A 19,244-nucleotide genomic window follows, 5' to 3' on the forward strand; every position below is an offset into this window, starting at 1 on the left:
AGACGAACAACATGACAGCCATGTATTACGTACAAAAAGGAGGCGGCACACATTCTCTGCAGTTGTCACAGCTTGCGCAGAATATTTGGAGGTGGGCCATTCCGCAAAACATATACCTGCTTGCAGAACACCTTCCAGGAGTTCACAATCAAATTACGGATGTGTTAAGTCGACAAACACAACAGATTCACAGATGGGAGCTACATCCACAAGTTCTTCTACCATTTTTCCAATTATGGGGCCAACCAGACATAGACCAGTTTGCCACACACGAAAACGCAAAATGCCCAACCTTCGCCGCCAGGTTTCCACACCCGCTGTCCAAGGGCAATGCAATATGGATGAACTGGTCAGGCAGATTTACTTACGCTTTTGCGCCACTCCCACTGATTCCACTAGTGGTACGCAAGCTCAGACAATAGTCTCTAAAAATTATCCTAGTGGCTCCCACATGGGCACGCCAACCATGGTTCACAACACTGTTGGAACTCTCAGTAGTCACACACCAAAGACTACACCTCTCCCAATCACTACTAACGCAGAACCATGGAGAGATAAGACACCCCAATAGAACACAATTGAACTGGCGATCTGGCTCCTGTAGTTCTAGAGTTTGGTTACCTTAACCTTCCACCAGACTGTATGAATATCATTACGGAAGCCAGGCGCCCTACCACCAGAGCTTGCTATGCAGCAAAATGGAAGAGATTTGCCATTTACTGCAATAACAATCAAATCAATCCATTGAATGCCGCCATCCAAAAAATCATTTACCATTTACTACATCTCTAAAGATGTAATCTAGCACATTCATCCATGCGTCTACATTTAGCAGCACTTGCCGCTTACTTACAAAGCAGACAATACTTGTCACTGTTTAGAGTACCAGCAATTAAAGCCTTTATGGAGAGCCTGAAAAGAATCATTCCTCCTAGATTGCCACCCTCTCCAGTATGGAATCTCAACATTGTACTTACTAGGCTCATGAGACCCCCCATTTGAACCTCTACACAAATGTGAACTTCAGTTCCTCACATGGAAAGTAGCTTTCCTTATTGCAATTACCTCTCCCAGAAGGGTAAGTGAGATCCAGGCTTTAACCATACAAGAACCCTTCTTACAAATACATTGTAACAAGGTAGTTCTCAGGACAAATCCAAAATTTCTTCCTAAAGTCCTCTCTACTTTTCACCTTAACCAATCAGTGGAGCAACCAGTGTTTTTCCAAAACCCAGACTCCTTAGTAGAGAGAGCTCTTCACACGCTAGATGTCAAAAGAGCCCTGCTTTATTACAGTAATAGAACTAAATCCTTTCGCAAAACAAAACAATTGTAATCCCATCTCCAAAGCGGGATTGCAAGGTGGATCGTTAAATGTATCCAAATATGCTACCAAAAGGCTAAATGCACATTAACAATTCCCCCTAGAGCGCATTCCACACGCAAACTAGGGGCCTCTATGGCTTTCTTAGGAAACATTCCCCTAGAAGACATTTGTAAGGCAGCAACATGGTCTACAACACGCACTTTCACTAAACACTATTGTGTTGACGTGCAAGCGAGACAACAAGCTTCTGTGGGCCAAGTAGTTCTTAAAACTCTCTTTCAAACTACTGCAACCGATACAGGTGACCACCGCTAAGGGAGATACTGCTGTACAGTCTATGCATAGTGTGTGATCTGCACCTCAAATGCCTCGAACAGAAAATGCTACTTACCAGTGTTCATCTGTTCTTGGCATATGGAGCTGCAGATTCACACACGCCCACTTACCTCCCCGGGACCTGTATCTGTTCCAGTTCTATCTTATTTAGATATACACACGTGGACATCTTTCTTTTCTACTAACTCCATCATTTCCCATCATGGCGAAAAACAATCTAAGGATGGAGTCAATGCTCATGCACACTATCGCCCAAGGGAGGAGTCACCTATCTTGTGACTACAAAGACTTCTTCCAAGACAACAACAAGGTGCAAGCATCCGAGCCCAACACCAGATGGCGATCTAATGCATAGTGTGTGAATCTGCAGCTCTACATGCCAAGAACAGATGCATACTGGTAAGTAGCATTTTCCTTTTCATCTGTACATTAATACCAATTTGGTCAGGTATATTAGTAAAGTCCTTGCCCATGCTCCGGGGGGCCAACATTTTCACCAGGCACAAATTGTGCACACTTTCCTTTCACACCGACACAAGCACCAGAATCAAAACCAGATACTTAAAAAAACAAAAAGTGCAGGCACGTTTTAGAAAGAAGTTTGAGCTGTCATCAATTTCTTATTTGTCATTTTTTTTAGCATCACAGCAGTTACTACATTGTGTTGCATAGGGCAATACTTCAGCTAACGATTTTACTTGCCCACACCTCACACCTCGCTGAATATAAGCTCAAATCTCAGGGCACAAACCCAACACATTAGCAGGAACACTTCTCGAAACAGCCTCTTTTCAGGGTCACCAACTATCACCAACAGGGTCTGCATCAATCTGTCATAATATGAATGAACTGACTCATTTCGATTTTGCATCGCTCATGATTTTTGACCAATTAACTTGTTTCTGGTTAACCTTTGTTTTCAAATGCTTGGTAATCCGATTAGATTTCTCCATAACAATTGGAGAAGGTTTATTAGTGGCAGTCTCCATTGGAGGTTTTTTTTCTGGCCACTGTATTAGAATTATACACTTGATCCACAAATATCATGTCCCAAAAAAATTAAATAAAGCATTAAAATCTGCCTAAAGCACCTTTGAAATAGTAAAAATGCTTTCCACCTCTGTATACCGCTTCTCAGGGTCCTCTCTTAGCTTGGGGAGGTTATTTGTGACTGTATGAAGACCACTTCTTGACCAAGGCACATGCAAGGTTGCCCCTCCTTGTACTTCTGTCAGTGAAACCTACCCCTCCTCCCACTTCCTGACACAATGAAACCCTCTTTCAACAGTTACTTCACTTTAAAAATCACCTGTACCTACATTTGTCTTGCCTTCCTCTTTTCCGCTCCTCAGGCTTTTCAGGAGTTCCATCCAATCTTCTTGATACCTTATCACATCTTCCCATTCTCTAATCTTGTCTAATAACCCTTCGAGATTTTCTTGTAATGTGTTAGTTAGGCTTCTGTTTCATTAATTTGTTCTCAATCAGCCCTAATTTATTTGGCTCACAAATTATCTTGTGTTCCAAACCACTTTTCATTCCTTAGTCAATTCTTAGTTTCCCAAATGCACGATGAACAAGCCTTCCTGCTTCTGCACCCAAATATACCAACTCATAATTTTGTAATTTTTCCACCATAATTTCCAGATTTGAAAGTATCTATCTCCACTGTCCTCTCACTCTGTGAACACAAACAAAACAGTCTCATCTCTCCTCACACTCTGTTCCCTGCTCCCCTTTCTTGCACATGCACTTATACATGAGCCTCATTATACAGAGGTGGTCTCACTTCAGTCAACAATCTATCCATAATCTCATTGTCTCCCTCAGTCGCTCTTTCTCCTCCTTTGCTTTCTTTTTCTCCTTCTGAGTTTTATTGGTCTCATCCTTTGTTTTCTTTTATCTGATTAATCAATAATTACTGGAAAGGGACTCCTAACAACTAACACTTCCTGACGTCAAACTTTGTTCCATAAACGCAATATCACATCCAGCCAATTGTAGGCAGCCTTCCTAACTTGGCCCTTAATGCCAGATCCCTCTGAATTAAATGGATGGGGGAATTCATAGAGGAGGCAGGCTGGCTAATAACTGGTCATGGTATCTGTTCCCACAGCTTACCAACAATGATACCTTGGGGGAAAAGTGTGGTAGCCAGGCAGAAATAAGAAACAGGAAGGAGTCAGAGGAAGGAAGCGATTTATGGGAGGGGATGTGGTATTCTTATCATTGCTGTGTCGTTCTCCTTTGTTGCCTAGGAGCCATATTCTTTGTTAGAATATTCCCTGTATAGAATGTTAGTTCTTGAATTGTTAGTCAGTTGCTGTTGGGAGTTGAAGGTTGAGGTCTCATTAAAAGGATTTACATTAAAGACCCTTCTGCAAGACTACTTTCTACTGTCTTTCCTTCTGTGGGGCCACCACTTCACGGTCTCCTCAGAAGTTAATAAAAAGAAAAAACAGTTTGGCAGTGGTGAACATGATTCTGTAAATGGGTACGTTTACTCAAATAGTAGGTAATGGGACGAGTAAGGAAGAATCAGGTGGGTAGGTAGAAAACAAGTTTATTTAGACAACTGTCCATAAAACATTCTAAAAAACACATTTATCTATTAAAATCCATAATTGAACCCCATCTTGACAACCACCTTCCCAATACAAGTATACATTAAAACTCTGTTTGACAGACTGTAAGAACTGGCAATTCCAACTTCAACATCTAAATAGCGCATTTCTGATAACCGCTCCACAGCTTTCCTTCCATGGACACTATCATAAAAAAACAAAGGTCTTAAACACTTAATACGATTTGCCAGATAAAGACACAGTCCATGAGTATATGCAGTAAGGAGCATTTTACATTCAAGGGGCAGGGGCACAGACCACTGTTATCCTAAACCCTGGCCCATTATGGGCAGGCTGAGTGGATTGGATTACATTCCACCCTGACCCTTAATATATCATTTCGCAGGTAGGATAGGTCATTCGTTTCAGTCACCAAAACTGCCGACTCTTTCAATGCTTGCTTGCCTGGGAAGGGGGACCAAAATGTAATTGTACCACTATCTCAATGGAGGTTCTTAAAAGCATATTAAACTAATTAATACCTCCTTTGCCTACCTTCTTTCACTACCTTGAATCTCATCCCAACACAATTCGGAGACTTTAGACATCTCATCACCCTACGAGAGAGTATTAAAATATCTTAGGGCCCGAGTGAAGGCCAGCAAGTTCCAGGAGATTAGATTAAACTCTCTCCTTATGGCCTGAACCCTGGTACCTTGAAGGAGTGATAAAAGCCTTCTAAGTACTGCCCCTTCTAATCTATCCCGTTCATAGGTGTAATCAAGGGAAAACACCTCTCATCCTTACAAACCCAACGGAGTTATCTACCCTTTCTAGGCAGTTAGTAGTGGAATATGGGAAAGCCCCCCCCAGATCTACTATTAAATCTTGATAGACCGCTGACCTGCAAAAGGGCCTTCTGCTGAATGACGTCCCAATGCATAGCCCAGTTCAGGTTCCTCCTAAAAGTCAAGGCCAAATATTTATATTGATCGAAGTGCTCCACCTCCTGTGTATCTAAGTAACAGCTACATTTCTTTACTTTTTTCCCAAAAACCAAAATCTTGGTCTTTTCCAAGTTAATGTGAAGCTGGTTCTGCTTACTATAGGTTGCTAGGGCATTTATTTTTCTCTGCAGACCAATTTGGGTACAATCCAGTAATACCAGATTGTCTGCATAAGGCAGACAATCCATAAGCTGTTTCATGACTTTAGGGGAGAAATACGTGGATTGCGAAATAAAGGTGGGGAGGTCCGCTAAAAATAGACTATAGAGCAGGGGTGCTAAAATGTACCCCTGCCAAAGGCCATTCTCAATTGGGATTCTTTGAGATAATCGACCCAACTTGTCTAACTCCACCTGAGCCAAGTTACAAGAATGCAAAGATTGGAGTACACTAAGGAGGTTTCACTGGAGCTCCCATGCAACAAGTTTTCCCCATAGGATGGCCCTATCCACAGAATCAAAGAATGTCCTGAATCGACAAAACAGCAGCACAGCTCCTGATTTACTTCCAGGGCCTTATGAAAAATGACCCATAATGCAAAGCAGTGATTAGTGGTGGAATGGCCCTCCCGAAAGCCCCTGTGCTCTATTGGGATTCTCTTGGTTTCAAAAGCCCAGTCTTCAAGATTAGATAAAATAATTTTTATAAAAGATCTATAGTGAGATATCAAAAAGGCTAATAAGCCTATAATGTATGGGGTCTGTACCACTTCCTTAAAAAATAAAAAGGTTTTACTATAGACCCTTTCCATGATGAAGGCCAGACATAGCAATCCAACTAAACAAAGATTAATACACTGTGGCCCACCAAACTCTGTTTGACTTGATTATTACTGCTGGAATGTTGTTGGGCCAGTGGCTTGGGAGAGCTTTAGTCTCTCAATGACTATTCTTACTTCTTTTTTTGAAAACCAAGTAAGGGGGAGTTTTTATCTGAGAATTCCCTGGGGTCTATCTGGGACTAAAGGTCCCCTATATAAATCTGTCAAATAAGTAGCCCACTGATCTTTTGGGATCATGCAAGCAAGAGTACCCCTATTTACAGCACGAGGCTCATTGACCTTTGCCCTAAACCTTTGCTGATCCTTGGAGAGGAGACTTTCCTGCATCTCATCCCACTTACTATGGGAGAAGGCAGCTTTTTTCGTCTGCACAAGAGATTTATATTGTAAATTAAGCTTAGCCAGCTTCTAGGAGGCTAAAGTACCTGGATGACTCCTGTCTCTCCATCTCGCCAATCGTTTTAGCTCTTGGCAGGCAGAATCAGACCAGCCTCCTTCCCTTGATGCGGGGGCCTTCTCACTTATGTTTACTGTGATACAGCCCAAAACTTGGGGTACAATTTTATTGTACCACACAATAATATCAACACAGATAAGTAGGATATCAGTCTTCTCCTTCAGTTGGAAGGTGTTGAAAAATGTTGGAGATAAATCGGATCAAAGCGTGTTGAAAGCCTCCATGGATAGGACACTCCTAGAGGCAATACCTTCTGAGCGGTGGCTGGCTCGCACAGCCCAAGGACTGCTGAAGTTGCGAAGTGAGCACTACCGTCATATTTTGCCACTTCAAAATTCATAAAGAGTTTGAGGTGCCAAAAGGACGTTAATAAATAATCAGTAGGGCCTGAAGACAAGCCCTGTTGGAAAGTTGCTGCTGCTGGTGTATCATTTTTATATTGTCTGTTTAGATAAATCAAACCATGATTCGCAAGCCATTGGCTCAACACTTTAGCCTCTTTTTTTAATGACACCTGGAGGAAATTGCACTGGAGGAATGTTATAAAATTCCAAGGCTTCCTCCAGCTGTAGGTCCAACTATACAGGGAAAAGACTAGCATTAACATCTCCAGCCAATATTATGACCGCTTCCAGATATTTTGCTACCAGATGCTGGACAGAGACTTCAAATTATTCCATCCAGCCTTTCATTTGCCAATGGTCTTCTTTATGTATATAGACATTTATAAGATGGAAGTATCGATGAATGTTATTGCTCAAGCCCATTTCAACCACAGAAAACTGCAGGCCACTTGGCACGTTTACAACCTCCAAGGATCTCTTAATCACCTTAGTGGATACTAGGATTAGGACACCTGCAGATGCTCTGCTCCACCTTTTACTATTCAATGCCATAAAACCTTCTCCAGGACTCCTGGAGGAACACAAAATGAAAGGGTTTCAAACTGTCTTCCAGTTCTTCACTGTTTTTAAAGCATTCGAACTCATGGATATTCCACCTCGAAATTCTCTTGTTTAGAGAGGACCCCTCACTCTTGGGGGAACTAGGCCTGGTATTCCAGTCGCCATCCTCCATAAGGTGCTCTAAGGGACAAAACCTATTATCCTGCCCCATACCAATTGCTCAAGCTGCGTGAGTAGTCCATCATTTACTATAAACACTCTTAGATTTTTGAGCGCCTGCCTACTTTGCCATGTACATCCAGGCCTTACGGGTGGTTTATAAGGTATAAACTGCTCCAATTGGGTGGCAGATAATCCGCCATGCATATTTAAGACAGCAGGAGTAATAGCACCCAGCTGAGGAACTGGTGATGGGGAGATCTTTTTTGGGGGCAGAAAGCTTGTAGCCCTTCCTTAGCTAAGGCCTCCTCTGCCCTGAGCACTAGCTGTGCAATACAGGGCCAAATAAAAGAGACTGGAAACTTCTCTATCTTGTTCGCCATGTTGAAACCCAACTGAAGTTAAGTCCAACGAAGATATCCCTGAGAGGAAGGGGATTTGTTTAAATATATAGAGGATTTTTGAGTGGTTTAAAGGTCGTAGTTCATTTACTTTTTTCCCGGTGCGTAATATCCAGCAATAGATCTGAGGACACAAACTCAAAGCTGGGGGGAAATTCGGAGCCAGAAAGGGGTTCTTTATGAGGTTTGTTGGGAATCTGGGGCTAAGACACCTTGCTGCAAGCTAATGTTAGGTCTTTCTCGTTTGAACTGGTGTGGACATCTAAGGGTGAAAGAATGGGATCAGGGCTAGCTTTAATGCAAGATTTTGCTTTTGATTTTGCCTTTTAGGTCTCGCCTACACAGTGCGCATGCGCTGCAATCAATTCACTTTTTGGGCCAAAAACGTGCAATCATTGCATTGTTTTCAATGGCAACGCGTTCACGTTTGGCGATTCCCTTGCGGGTTGAAACCATCTGTTTGCAATTAACAGATGGTTCCTGCTTGCTCCCGCAAGGGAAACTGGCGCAGGCCCCTCCTCCATCTCCTCCCCCTGCTGCCTCCTCCCCTCCTCGTCAAACTTTTTAAAAATTGTATTTACTTTCAGCGCGAGGCACGCGCGCTTGTTTTCATTCCATTTAAAGCTCTGGGTTTAAATAAGCATGCGAAGAAAGAAAATCTGAACTGGGCGATTCCCTCAGGTGCTCTTTGAAAACGTGTACATCATAGCTGTGTTGTCTACTGTTAGTAGGTCCGGTTGGGGGCGTGGGAGGGGAGAGGCAGAGCAACTTGTAGGAAGTCCTTTAAAAAAAATTTAAAAATCCTACAATGCACTTGATTTTTGTTCTCAACATGATGTACAAATGGTGGGATTTTTATCTTTTTTTGGTTTGTAGCCCAGCTTTTCTAACCCGCCTTTCTTTGGTATCAAGCTTCTTTGAAAGCTTTGTTCAAGCCCTCACGAACCAAATCCACTTTCACCAGGTGTCCTGACTCACAGCCTGCTCTCCAGGCTTGTCTCACGAATGGCGTTCGCTGAAGCACTGCGCGCACGTAAGCATGGGTAAGTAGATAAACCCGCTTAAGTTGTATTTTTGATTTATGCTTCATGCAGTTGAGCCAATATGCACTCCGAGTTATATTCAGGGATCGCGCCCGGGGCGTGCGTTATTTCTCCACTCTTCTGTTTCATTTGTGGGCCTCACCACTTGACTCCGAAATACTCTGTCACTGAGTTTGTTCACTTCGAAGACCCAGTACCATTGGCACCCCTCGTTGTGCAAAAAAGGGATACGCCCATAGTATTATCTCGACAAAGAAAGTTTTATTTTGTGCAAGAACAACAATATAATGACAAAAGTTGGAAGTTTCCTTTGTGGAAGGAAGCCTGTTCGTGGCACGATGAAATCCAAGAACGTTCCTTAGACAATCTTTTTAGAATGGGAACTGAAACCCATTCTCGTTATTGCATTCGTAATTGTGCATTATCATTTCAAACAATGCTACTACACGCGAGGAAGGCTGTGGTGGGGTAACTGGACACCCTCCCTCCCCCTTTCTCAAAACTGAGAGGAGGCGATGACGCTTTCACCTGTTGAACGAGTTTTGTTTGTGGTGTGTTTTTTTTATAGTAAGTTTCAGAGGAATGCCTCAAAATTGAGCTCTCCACTAACACATTCGGGGCCAGATGCATCAAGCGAAATGCGCTCGCAAAAGGGCCAGATTCTCAGAATCTGGCCCTTTGCGAGTGCAATTTTTGCATTTGGGAAGCATCATCCCAAATGCAAAAATCGCAAATAGAGAATTCGCAAAATTGCGATTGTTTGCATTTAAGGAATCTCAAATTGAGATTCCTTAAATGCAATGCATGAAAGTATCAAAAATAGCGAATTCGCTAATAGGGCACGCAAATTACCACGAAGTACAACTTCATGGTAATTTGCAAAAACTTTGAAAAATGCACTTTTGTGCATTTTTCAAAGTTTCATGTTGCGCACACACATGCCCTAAGGGCATGTGTGTGCGCAACATATGTGCACAGTTCACATTCAGGGGTGTAACAGGGTTTCCTTTGGACACCCCTGCACCCTTGAACTCGCAATCTCAATTTGCGAATCGCTAATTGCGATTCGCAAATTGAGATTGTCTTCCCATTCATTCCTATGGGCCTCTAGGCCCATAAGAATTAATGGGGAGGTATTCATTAATTGCGACTCGCAATTTGCGAGTCGCAATTAAGGAATTCTAAGGAATCGCTATTTTTATAGTGATTGCTTGATGCATTCCATTTTGCTATTCCTTATTAGCGATTCCTTATTTTTCGCTAATAAGGAATCGCAAAATGGATGCTTGATGCATCTGGCCCTCAGTGTTTAAATACGCGGTATATATCCTTAGGCCCAGACTTTGCAAACACCCCCTTAATTTAAAAACAAAACAAACCTGTACCTGCCCTGTCGCAGTTTCTTTACAGGAATACACAGGTCTGACAGCTCATTCCACTAAGCAGATCTTTCTGATTCTAATCTTGGATTCTTATTTGCCAAGCCAATGGATTCTGGGACTTGTAGTCTTTTGCTAATAAAAAGGATCTGTGAAAGGAAAACCCAGCTCTGAATACTTGATACCAGTCGGTAGGGAATGCTCCCCAAAAAGAAGTGCGTTCATCTTTGTGGCTTGCAGGTGGGCTGGGGCATTTGGGATGTTTAGTGTGCATGCTGTTCCAGATCGTGGGTATGAAGATGGGACAATGCCTGTCAGATTTTTTTTTTCTTCTCCTTTTTGCATCCCGTGGTCTGCAGTGTCCACGGGCAGTGATTAGATTTTTGGGCAGGTTTGCCTCTGTATTGTTTTGGAATGTCTTGTAGGGGATGCATCTGCTCTTGAAAACGTTGAGCCGAGAGCGGGAGCCTCTTTAGCTCTCTCACTGTTGGGGAGAGGTGGTTGACCTACTTCATGTCCTTATTAAGGCATGCTGTTGTCTAGGATGCTTAGGTTTACATAACTAGATATCGCTGCCATAAACTCCCCAATGCAGCCAAAACCTTCATCCAGTCCTACGTTTGTCACCAGCAATATACATTCTAGATCTTGCAAATTTGTATTTTCAAATATAATTAGGGAGTTACATGTTCCAATACTGCCAGTGAAAAACCCAGTAGGTGCCTAAGCTGCCACAAATAGCTCGACACGTAGCTATACCAAACATGCATTGGCATAGCCAATAGGTCTCGCTTTTGGGACCTTATAAGTACTTAGCCATGCAACAGTTGATGTTGTTGCACCAAGGATATTGTGCTGCATAACTAAACACTTAATAGGTCCCTAAGGCGAGAACTATTGGCTATGCCAATGCTTGTTAAATGAGGAAACGTCTACAAACCTATCCCCAGGGGGCTTCAAGTATTGACCTTGGGGGCAGGTACCATTACAGGCTTTTCCCTTCATACTCAAGGCCTTCTTTTTGCCAGAACATGGGGCATGAGACCCAAAAAATCTATTCCAAGTACTTGCCCTCCGTGCACAGTGGAAAACCTGAGGAAAATTTAATAGGATTTAAAAGATGGTGCTTTTTCCTCATAAACATAGGGCATTTGGAAATATAGACGGAGCCTACCAAATTTAATTGACCCTCACTGTTTCCTAAAAGGGCACAAAGACCCCCCCTGAAGCTCTGAGACCATAACTGCTGTAGGGGGCTGGGTGATCCAGGTTTTTCCTACATTTACAGCCTTGTTTTTAAAATGCTGAGGTTCATGTTGAATGTCTTTCAAAAATGTTGTTTGGTCCACCCGGTTTGGCCTTATCAACACTAACGCTTTCAAGATGCCATGTAAAGTGGTTTGCATAAGCCGTTTTACATCCAACAGAGATGACCAGGTGGTAGGCTGAATTGTTATGGACCTTCCCTGGGATCCAAATGTAGACTTTGTTTCCCCAACCAAAGGGACTTTTAATAAGTTGGATAGTCTTCTCTGCGATTCAGCTGTGAAAATTCAGGATCCTCGGAGCAGGAGGATGATAAAGAAATGTCTAAACAGGGGTAAGAAGACTATCTTGGACCCCTGCTTGGGGGTCTCACTTGTACTCTGTGAAGAAGACACAGTGAGGTTGGCTATTTGCACTCCACCCATTGCTGAGCACAGTACATCTGTTGATAGAGCTGATTTTCCAGTCTGGTCGTGGGGTATTTTGTTCCCCATCTCCGGTAACAAAAGGTCTCTTGTATTAAAATGTTTGAGAACTAAGTTCTTTATTGAAGTAACGAAGTGTGTGTGGTGCTTTCCCGTTTGATAAAGTACTTGGATCGGATTCAACGGTCACCTGTTTATCTCCTTATACAGACTCCCCCTGAGATCTACCTTTGGAGCACTGAGAAGGGCTCTCTTGCAACGAAGCACTGGAGGTGAGGTTCAAGAGGAGGTATTCATTACTGGTCAGTCAGACAATAGGTGATCTTATCGACAGGGAAAGCAAAAATTACACTTACCACCATCGTAATCACCTCCAACTTAGAACACCCGCTGCCGCCTCATTCACTTATTAGAAAGTCTGTTAGCGCTCTTTAGAAGACCTTTTAGACTCACTTACTATTCACAGGGGTGATGGAGTAGTCGTTGTCTTTCACGATATTGGGATGTGGACCGAATGAATAGATGAGCAGGTCTGAAGAAAGAATTATAACTCTGGTACCAGGGCACCTTGGGCTTTGTTAGCCTCTTGGGCTCTGAATGATAGGTCGACAGTCGGTTGGCTGAAACTCAGAACCCACCTCTCACCCGCCGCACCTCCGAAACCCCCAAAGGGGATAGGATGCAGTGGGGAGAGGGGCCCTTGAAGACTGACTGACAACCACTACCCTTACCCACAAGTCTTCTGGACTGGCTCCACCTGTAACCAAGTTTGCCTCTGCAGAATACATACATAGGCGTATATCTAAGACTGCGCGGCACAGGGGCAAAACACCCTGTTGTTCCAGTCTAAATTTTCCCAACCGTACTATGTATCCCAGAGCAGTGCACTCGAGACGTCACCAGGCGATTCGTTGGGTCCTTGCCAGCTTGGATTGTCCAAAAACTGTGCGTTGATTAGTTCTAGCGTTGCGTGACCATGTTGCAAAAGGGCTTGATTTCGGAGGTCCAAGCAACCTGGGCCAGGCCAACCCAGAAGCAGGGGCAAAACAGAAACACAGCTTGGACGGGTGGAGCGGCAGCAGCAAGTCCGGAAAGAAGGAGAACTGAGGAAGAATCAGGGTAATGAAGATTACTGGTAAGTAATCTGAGCATTATTTTAAAATGATTAAAAGCATTCTAAGCAATGCAAGGTTCGTTTATAGTTGTAATCACCAATTGAATTTTATGCAGTTTGGAAGCAGTTGTGTAGGGTTCTGATTGGTTAACGACCCTACTTCATCAGAACTCACAAAGTGAACATGTTCATGACCAAAATGTAACAAAGATTCATGTGACGGAAAGGAGGGTTTAATCTGGGAAATTGGATGGCAATTATGTTTCCAAATACTTGCCAGTTGGTCATCAATCTATAAGCAGGGCCATTGGAAATCTGGGATTTTGCGATGACGGCTTTTTCTGCATAATTATTTATTTGCTGCATAATCAATCATCTGCTGCATAGTTTGCAGATTTTAACCATTGTCTGCAATTTTTTAGATTTCTGTCTCAAATGAATAAAATGGTACTAAAAATGCAACAATGGGTGTCAAAGGCCCTTTGCAAATTTTGATTGGTCCCCTTTCCATCACTTATTGCTGTATTTGGGTGTCAAACTGAGGCTAATGAGGTGAAGCATTTGCCCAGATAGCATTGACCTGTGTAAAAAGGACAAGATAAAAAGTACTACTATGATAAAATGTTCCACATTACGCACATAATTTGCCTTTTCTTATTGCATAATTTAGTCAGCCTTGCCCCAAAATGTGGTCCTCCCCTGCTGCACAATTCCAGTGGGCCTGGCTATGGGATACTTGTCCACCATCGCTTGGCTCCCAAGCATGAAGATGACCGACCTGGGGCCGTATTACAATAAGTGCTCTGGGGTTGCAACAGGCGTTTGCGCCCACTTTGCTCCCCCAGGGTATTTTGGTATCACAGAAGGGGGTATAGACGCTTGTGTGTCCCTCTTCAGTAGTACCAATAGCGCTGGTGCACTTGAAGCGCCAGCGCTACCATCAGGGGGCGTTCCCTCATTTGCATAGGGGTGTGCATTATGCAAATGAGGGAATTCCTTTGCTCAAGACATATTACAGATGTGGGCGCAGAGGCAAACAAGCTCTCGGTGGGCGCTTCAGTACGCCACCTTCCTGGGGGCACACTGTGAGTGCCTCCCTTGAAAGGGGCCCTCCGGAGGGAAGAACCAGACATCCCCTTGCAGGCGGTCGCCTGCAAAGGGGATCTTTAAACGCCTTTAAAAGTGCCGGCGGGTTGCCACCTGCACTGTCAAAACAAGCCCTGTGTTTTCACATCAATGCGCTGCCCTCAGGGCAGCGCGAGTTTGCAGCTGCCCTGGGGGCAGCGCATCAATCATAATGGGGTGCGTTGTCATTGTTTGCACCCTGCGCACCTTTTAAAAGGTGTGCCGGGCGCAAACAATGACAAAGCGTAAAACAGCCCCTGTCTGCCGTTTTATCAATAGCAATCGATATCGAGGGTAGCTGACGAGGATTCTCGATCCCTGGTGCTGTCCCAACTTCTCTTTTCTGTTATCTCCACCGAGAGAACATATTCATGGTCACATTTTTTGTCCCAGTTGACTACCCGTGGTCAAACTATCTAATTCCAGATAAAAAGAAGAGATTGCTCACATTGGACCTCACTTAGTACTTCCAGGGCCATTTATTCCATTTGGCACTTCCCAGGGGCTAACACCATTGGAGGCCGGTTTTTGAAGGTAATGATCGAATCAGCCTCTGTCTCCAGGTTCCCTGTGGTTTATGGAAGCAAGCACTGCTGGCAAAATTAGAGTAGGGGAAAGAAGAGGTGAGATTGGAAAGAAAGCGTCTTGAAAGAAAGAGAGAGCAAAGCAGTGGAGATGCCTGGTTTGAACATTTTTACCGTGGTGGCTTTTGGCTCCCATTCCGGCCTAGAATGCTTATGGGTATCTGGGAGGCTAATCTTCAACCCTCCGAATGGCAAGAAAACCAGATAACCTCTTTGGTTAATTATGGGAAAGGATCAGTACAAATACATCCATATGTGGCATTTTTACCCTGTTTCAGAGTCAGAGAGGGAAATAATCTCATTTTGCCAAAGCTGTGTCAGATGCTGGTGACCTCAAAGGAGTGCTCTACGGCAAGTTGAAACCTAAATTGTTTCATGACAGGAAAGGTTATATAGGTGTACATTTTTAGTTTGCCATAATATATTTAATGTTCTGTATTTTTATTTTAGGAAACCCTTCCATCCTCACCTGGAAGCATTCATCAGTCACATGGCTAAGGGCGCCAAAGGACAGATGGACGGTTCCTTGAGTAGCCTTCCTCGTTACCCCAGCCATGTCTTATGTGAAATGGGAGACCTCACACAGACAGGTATTATTGGCCAACAGCTGACTTTGTTCTCCATTATTGTTAAGTAGTTGACTTTTATAGTTTACACAGAGAGAGCGCAAAGTAATTAAAATACAACAATAGATTTGTGCTTTTGTGTGCATACAAACTTCTGGAGTCCTTGACTTAGAATTATTAATCCATGGAATATCTTCCACTCCTACTAGTACACATGTACATTTTCAGGATTGTCTTTGAGACCAGGACTCACTCCCCCATTTCCCTAGTTGCTCAATTGAAAGTGGTAATCTTCATGGCCGGTCGGTACCCATCAATTACACAAGTTTTAAGAGATCCCACACCCCCTCTCCCGACGGATACCCAGGAAACAAAACTAAAGGCTCATTAAAATGTTGGATTTCAAAATTAAAGAACATTGATTGAGCTCCTGAATATCAATGTACAATTAACCGATTTCAATCCCTGAGTTACCATGGTCTACCTGTTTTAGCAAAATGCACCAGGTGTTCTTCCCAATGTTCAGAGAAAAATAAGGTCGAGTGAGTGAAAATGTGGTTGACTCCAAGGGGAGTCACAGCAAGGAATAAAAAAGATAATGCCAAAGCCCCCTCCTAAGGAGAAACAGGGCCAGCCCTTGCTCTGTCCTTTGCCTTTCCTACTTGTAATGTGTGATGACACTTCTGGCACACATGTGCCATAAATGTCAGTTGAGGAGACTGGTGCACAAACCTACAATTCATGTTGACCCCGGCGCCATTATGTGTGTCCTATAGTGAATCTCTTCTCACTTCTTGTTCATGAATGGCCTGCCTGTTTCGACTTTTCATTTCTTCTACCCTGTTGTTTTTTGATCTCCGCTACATGAGTGAGTGTAGGAAAGTAGGATCTGCTTTTATGGTTACCCCTACTTTTTGCCTGGTGCTGTGCTGTTTCTGACTAGTCTGACTGGGGTACTGCTAATCAGTACCCCAATCTCTGTGCTTTCTCACCTAAATTGGTATGGTAAGTACTTAGGTACATCACAGATTGGACACTGGTGTACCCTTATCAGTCCCTAGTATATGGTACTGAGGTACCCAGCGCATAGGTACACAAGTGGCCCCCCATGGGCTGAAGCCTGCATAATGCCACCCTTGGGGAACCACTCGAACTGTAACTAAATGCCTGCCATTGCATCCTGTGTAAGCTGGTGCTAACTCCACTTAGGAAAGATATAGGTTTCCCTATATCCAAGATCACTGCCCCTAAACCTTTAGGTCACCACTAAAGAGGGACATGCAATCCTGAAGGCAGGGTGCTCGGTTCTAAGTGTGAGGGTGCCCCTGAATGAGTAGGACACTCCTACAGCCTTCGAAATCCATTCTCCAGGGCTGTTAGTGAAACAGCCATTACGATAAAGTGTCCGTGCGTCATTACGCGATAACCATTTGTAAACTGTCTATAATGAACCCTGTCATGCTTGGTATCAAACCTGACGGAATCATACCCCCAACCGTAAACAGTGTGGGAGGTATGATTCCATGCACTGTAAGGCTCCTCTGGGAGGCCCTCAGTGCTCCCCGTACTAGTCTTCTGGAGACAGACAGCACAACATGGCTGCTGCTGACCAGAGACCCGATTCTGGCTTTCAGCTGCTGAGCCAAGCTCGAGCAGAGGAAGGGAGAACAATAGGTATCCTGTCACAGGGAGATGTGACCACCTACCAGACAGGGTTTAGTGTATTGGGACCGTGTCGGAGCGCTTGCCAGTGCCACTCAGTATGCTTGAAGAGCACATTTGGTGCCCACCTTCTACCAGATCAGGGAGCCATTGGCTCCAGCGCAAAATTGGACAAAGGACATGGAAGTATCCTCCCCACTGCCCGCCCCCTCCCCTGGGAGGGAACCCTGAATCGTCCCAAATCTTTCCTAAGGGTACTTAGGGGTTTACCTGAGGGTGGGTCTCTAGATTCGTCGTGGGACAAGATTCATTTCAAGACACCACTTCAACTGTCTCGGCACTCTGGACTTCGGTCTGGGCATCAAGGCTGCAACTGGAACAATGTCCTCCACTGGGCAGATTGTTAGCTTCCATCTGGGCCAGGGTGGTCAGAAGACTTATCCAGGTGCAACCGTTTGCCCTGGAGGCAGACTTCTGGCTGATGCCTCCTTTCACGCTCATTGAGCGGGTCATGTCTACAGACAAATGGAAGGCGGGAGGTTGTCTTATGCTGTCGGGCCTCTACCCGGAACAAAGGTTCATAACATATCCAGAAGCTGTAGACTCTTGAGTTGGGATCAGGGCAATTTTTGCAATACGCCAAAAAAGTGGCAACGGCACAACATCTATGGCCTACATTCCCGGAAGCCCCGGAACACTCGCACACTCCAGTCACAATGATTGCCAGGGCGGAAACTTGTCACCCATCTGTATAGGGCGTTAAGGGAGGACAAGAAATGCGCACCTCTCAAAATAGAAGGTAGATGGCAGGAGGTGAGCCCACAGGAGATTACACCACGAGAGTGGGAAAAAATTCATGGGGGCGTACGCAAGGTGACGGTTTCCAATAGGTTTAAGCAGATACAATACAACATGGTCCACATGACATACCTCTCACACAAGCTCCTACACACTATTGACAGTTCAAGAGATCCAAGATGCCCCAGATGTCACCATGCACAGGCAGATTTTCCTCACATGGTTTGGTCATGTCCGACGATCCAGGTGTACTGGACGGAATAACTGGATGGAGGGTTGCCCTAGAGGTGCGTATTTGTCTCCTTGGATTGATTCCCCGAGACCCTAAACGCAAAACCAGAAGGAAGTTCCTGGTATTGGAGCTTGTGACAGCCAGGCAGCGAATAGCGATCCACTGGCTGGCACAACATGGTCCGCTGATAATGAACTGGAAAGCGGATCTGAGGGATTGGGTACTGGCGGAGGAGGGGCACATACGCAGTACTCTAAGAGATGTCAAACTCCCGAAAGTATTGCAGGTGTGGGGGCTAATGGTCCAGGAGATAGGGAGAAGCTCCCCCAATTCTACACAGACAGTGTCGACTGGTGCTAGTCACGTGGGAAATTAATCCCCCGGACAATGGGAGAGGGGAGAGAATAATATCCCTGATTGAGCTGCTGTTAGACGGACCTCTAGGTGGGTGGGCCCGGTAGGGGGGTGGGGGGTGTTCAGTTACAAGTTTATATGATTGATAATGAAAATGATCATACTAATTGTCGGTTCGTTAAACACTTGAGAGGCAACCCAAAGTGGATAAATTGCTGCTAAGCGGCGGCTGTAATGCTCATTGTTAAGAGTTGTCTATGAGATATAACTGTTTAAACATGTGACGTGTACCTTAAAACCGCAATAAAGGAAACTTTAAATAAAATAAGGCTGCAACTAGAAAGACTCCTGCTGCTCCTGATCTCTTCGTCCTGCTAGTCTGCTGTAACGCCTGTGCTCCATACAGAAACTTTCCAAGGCCTGTGGGCATCCAAGACACCTGACGGAATCTTCCTTGAAGTGAAGGAGTCACTTCCTTGCATTTGCAGGCACCGCAACTAAGCTGACCCCTCTACTGATCCTGGTCTCCCACAGACTCCGAAAGGCTCAGCAGCACAGGTGGTGGTTCTTCACATCCCTCGAGGCCTGCCCTGTCCTCTCACCGAGTTAGAGGCCAGTATCCCTCGTCTGAGCTGCAGGAACTGAAACCCTGTGCACTGCGTCGACTTGCAGTTGCAAAAACTTGTTGGCTTCCTTCTTCCGAGATCTTCGGTCTCCAAGTAGCCCTCACCTCAAGCATCTTCTGTGACCAAGATCTTC

The 19,244-nt window shown here is 44.4% G+C and overlaps 1 protein-coding gene across 2 annotated transcripts in view; it reads left to right on the forward strand.

Annotated features, from left to right (window-relative positions):
* Positions 1 to 19,244, forward strand: part of PXYLP1 (2-phosphoxylose phosphatase 1) — a 396,884-nt gene that overhangs the window by 307,164 nt on the left and 70,476 nt on the right. For both annotated transcript variants that reach the window (XM_086943994.1, XM_086943993.1), the window contains one exon: positions 15,324 to 15,463. In XM_086943994.1, the coding sequence (XP_086800120.1) occupies positions 15,324 to 15,463 (140 nt within the window). The remainder of the gene's footprint in view (positions 1 to 15,323; positions 15,464 to 19,244) is intronic.

Source organism: Lissotriton vulgaris, chromosome 11 (assembly GCF_964263255.1).
Source record: "Lissotriton vulgaris chromosome 11, aLisVul1.2, whole genome shotgun sequence".
NCBI lineage: Eukaryota > Metazoa > Chordata > Amphibia > Caudata > Salamandridae > Lissotriton > Lissotriton vulgaris.